Source organism: Saimiri boliviensis, chromosome 5 (assembly GCF_048565385.1).
Source record: "Saimiri boliviensis isolate mSaiBol1 chromosome 5, mSaiBol1.pri, whole genome shotgun sequence".
In the NCBI taxonomy this organism is placed as follows: Eukaryota; Metazoa; Chordata; class Mammalia; order Primates; family Cebidae; genus Saimiri; species Saimiri boliviensis.
The window spans coordinates 24,248,134-24,252,140 of NC_133453.1; the positions used below are offsets into that span (position 1 = coordinate 24,248,134).

Consider the following 4,007-nt stretch of genomic DNA (forward strand, 5'->3'; position numbering starts at 1 on the left):
TCATCATTTCTCTCTACTGAACCCTCGATTTTGACAGGGGCATCTCCCTTTACACAGCTCCTCCAGTCAATACATCACCCACTTGGTGCCATCTAATCTCACATGCCATCCTCTTAACATTTTTAAAGGCTTCCCAAATACTTGATCATGGTTTGATCTCTGCCTCTCTCTCCAGCCTCATCCTGTACCATGTAAGGAGTTTCTCTCTGCCCTTCTCCAGCCAAAATGTCTTTCCAAGTACTTATTCACTGATTTATGTATATATCTGAAGAATGGCTTTCTCCCCAGTGGGCTGGGAGTTCCATGAGCACAGCATCTACATGTTTTTATCTTCCACTAATTTTCTACCACCTAAATATAAGGCACATGCTATGTAATCAATATCTGTGACTGAATTTTTTTAAATAATTAGGTTAATTGTTCTCAAGAAGAGTCATTTTGCCCCTCACTTCCCCAGCCTCCCAAAAAAACAGGTGGCAATGTTTGGAAATATTTTGGGTTGTCATAGCTGCCAGGCTTCATCGGTGTCCAGTAGGTAGAGGCTAGGGATGTTGCCAAACTTCCTAGGATGCCCAAGACAGCCCACCAAAAGTTACCCTGCCCATTGTGTCAACAGTGCCAAGACTGAGAAATCCTTAGATGAGAAAGAAGGAATATTTCTATTTTGATCATACTGAATTGGGTTCTCTAGAGTCAAGCCCTTACAGAAATACATGTGTCATCTCCAGATGCTGTGAGAAACTTAAATAGTCAGCATATACACACAGTCAATGACTGTTACATTTCCCAGAGCCAGGAGAAGCATGTTTGAATGGTCTCTTTTACTCCTCCAATGCCTGGCATGGGGCTGGGGTTCAGTTGCTCGATAACACCTCTCTGGAAAGCCTCACTTAACACATAAAGGACCTCAAAACTGAGGGCAGCTCTTGACCTTTATTTCACATATACGACCAAAGGGCAGCAAAGGTGAGTGACAGCACAAACAGAGCCCCTCCCACCTGCTGAGCCACACCCCTTCCCTGTCACAATGGCCAAGGCCTTAAATACCCAGACTTCTGGCCCACGGGCCTTGCAAAGCCCCTCATTTTGGCAGAACTTACCATGTCGACCAGCCGCAAATTAAAGAGTCATGGCATGAGGAGGAGCAAGAGCCGATCTCCTCACAAGGGAGTCAAGAGAGGTGGCAGCAAAAGAAAATACCGGAGGGGCAGCCTGAAAAGTAGGAAACGGGGCGATGATGGTGAGTGAGGGAAGGGCAGGAGACGGTCAGACTTAGGCACGCATTGCTGCCAGGCCCTCCCTCCTGGAGGCAGCCCTCACAGGACCCTGAAATCTCCACCCGAGATTCTTTCCAATAACTAAATGCAGATGTGGGCATTAAGAGTATTGATGGGAATGTTCTAATTTGTGTCCCTGTTGCAAACCTGTCCTTCCCCACAGCCAATCGCAATTATCGTTCCCACCTGTGAGCCCCCAGCGGGCTCTGCCCTGGTGCACTTCACACAGCACCAGGCAGCAACAAGAACAGCAGAAGGGGGACTGCCAAGGAGACCTGACGTTAGATCAAAGCCAGAGGGCAGCCTATGGAATGTGGATCAAATGCCAGTTGTGACAAAATGAGGAATGTATATGTTGGCTGTTTCTCCCCAACATCTTAATAAAATTTTGAAAGCAGAAATGTTTCCTTTGATCTTTTGGTTGGAAAGACTTGGAATCCTGAGCTAGGTGGGTTTGGGGAAGAATTGGCCAGTATGCAACCATTAAATGTGACTTGGAAAAAATCAAAAGTAATTTGTCTTCCAATTCCCTCCAATGGTGGTCCTACTCTGGCCACACACCATGGCCATATTTGTCTTCATCCCAATGTGCTGTCTCCCTCCCCAACATGGAAAGGGAGAAGACATAAATAGCATAAACCAAAGGGAGAAATACATTCATTAGCATAAACCAAAGGATGAAGTATAAACCAAAGGATGAAAGCTGTTTTTGTCAGAGCTTATAGATTTATAGAGTTGTTGAGCTAAAGACTTGTCCCGGAGATGAAGACCACTTGGAGGATCTCTTAATTTATTAATCATATGGGCAGGATAAGGAATGGGCAGGATAATGGATGGGAACACCTGGACAGAGGCCAACATGGCTATTGTAAGGGATCCTATTAGTCACAGTGGAGATGAGGGTTTAGGTTTCTTTAGGTTATTTTGTAGCTATGTTGGGCTTGAGGTGGGAAAGACTAAAGACTAAAGACTGGGATATCAGTCATGGTAGCATGACTGTCATAAACCTGGAAGTAGGAATTGTCCCAATCTGAGTATCTCATTGACCATTTGACAGAGAACTGTCTTTTTAGGGACTGTAGAGCTGGTTCTGCTCATTTAAGAAATTCCTAAGCCCTAACTTTACCTTGTCCTTGACTTGTAACATGATTTATGATGTCTGTGGTCAAGGATATGACACCACCTCTCCACATTCACCCAAAGTGTTTTCTGTTGTCTCAGAGGTAACTCCAGAGTGGAATTGAGACTCATATTTAAACTCAAGAACCACCCACATGGTTTCTGGGGAAGTAACCAGGAAAGGGTATAAGCAGGAAGGAATGAGGGGGCATGAGGTTAGACACGAAGTTTCCAGCTAGAGTGAGGCACAGGACCAGGAGCAGAGGAAAGAGTCTGAGCCTCATGCAAATATGTGGGTACCAGGATATTGGGATGAAGAGACTATTAAGGGGTGGCAAGGGGTGTTCCCAACAAGTCAGGTAAAAATTTTCAAGTCCTCACTCTTCCATAATCCTAAGAATGCACAGACTGGCACAGACTGATTCAGAGCATCTCTCCTTATCATCAGGCACACAAAGAGCTTGTGTTTCCCATTGTCAATTTCCCTTTTTTGTCAAATAGGGATAGGGAAAATGCTTCATACCCTCATCCTCCAGGGTTATGTCTATTTTACCTCCTAAATGTGACATCTGTTTATCTCTGCTTCTCTAACCAAACTCAGACTAGTCTCAAATAATCCTATGTGTGTCAGTAGTGTCACTGAATGAAGTTTCTTAGAAGTTTGCACACGTTTCTGATCCAGAATCCCTCCAGAACTCATCAGCCATGGCTCTCACCCTGAAGAGGGTGAAGATCCAGAACATCAGCCATGGCTGATGAGGGATTCTGGATCTTCAGGGTGATCCAAAGAACTCATCATCCATGGCTCTCACCCTGCTCTCATGCCCCAGGGCATTCCTCTGCTTCTGTATAAAATATGAGTGCTCCTTACAACACATGAAATCCATAAAATAAATCCAAAAAATAACGTTTAATTATTGTGCTTTCACAGCTCTTGCTAAAGTTAGCCTCACAGATTGGGTTCGGAGCAGAGATCGAGATGGAGTTTGAATGCAGCATGTTTATTAGAGGTCAGTCCTTGAAGACGGAGGCTGCAGGGCTGTACGGAGGAAGGAGCTGAACACACCATCAGGCAGTGTAGCCAGTTAGAGTATCTAACATGGGGCCAAAATGGCCAGACCTTTATACCCCACCAAGAAATGGTGCCAAAATGGCCAGGGCTTTATACCCCACCAAGAAATGGCATTTCTTACTGCTGAGGCAGATGCAGAAGGGAGCATCAGCTGGAGATTGCTTGGTGGACCGCACACCCACAATCTGAGCAGCTATTACAATTGCTCTCTGGATGATCTGTGTCATTTCTCAGCCTCTGATCCCAATCTTTCCCTTCTGCCTCTTCCAAGCTTGCTGCCTTGCCACTTCCTGCTGTGACTGTGCGTCGTGCGTCTTCAAATACTCCTGTGAACAGCTCACTTCTTGTGGATTGCCAATTTGCACAGATGACCTCTCCCACAGGGCAAAGTCAACAGTCAGGAACAAACCAGAATACAGTGATGCTGAGTGTGCAACATTTACTTCCCTCAGGAAACTTGTTATGACTAGGGAACTACAGATGCCTGCAGATGGTCCAAATGAAGACATGATCAAAAGGATTATTTACAGAGAAGAGAC

The 4,007-nt window shown here is 45.2% G+C and overlaps 1 protein-coding gene across 1 annotated transcript; it reads left to right on the forward strand.

Annotated features, from left to right (window-relative positions):
* The first annotated feature begins 1,071 nt into the window (after positions 1 to 1,071).
* On the forward strand, positions 1,072 to 1,678 carry TNP1 (transition protein 1). Its single transcript, XM_003925558.1, has 2 exons — positions 1,072 to 1,240; positions 1,441 to 1,678. The coding sequence occupies exons 1-2, from the start codon at positions 1,102 to 1,104 to the stop codon at positions 1,467 to 1,469; spliced, it is 168 nt and encodes a 55-aa protein (XP_003925607.1). The 5' UTR covers positions 1,072 to 1,101; the 3' UTR covers positions 1,470 to 1,678.
* The last annotated feature ends 2,329 nt before the right edge of the window (positions 1,679 to 4,007 follow it).

Bases quoted from the DNA above. Each gene is read 5' to 3' on its own strand.
- TNP1 (XM_003925558.1), top strand. From the start codon at position 1,102: ATGTCGACCAGCCGCAAATTAAAGAGTCATGGCATGAGGAGGAGCAAG. The intron at 1,241-1,440 runs GTGAGTGAGGGA...CCTTCCCCACAG, and splicing joins TAGGAAACGGGGCGATGATG to CCAATCGCAATTATCGTTCC.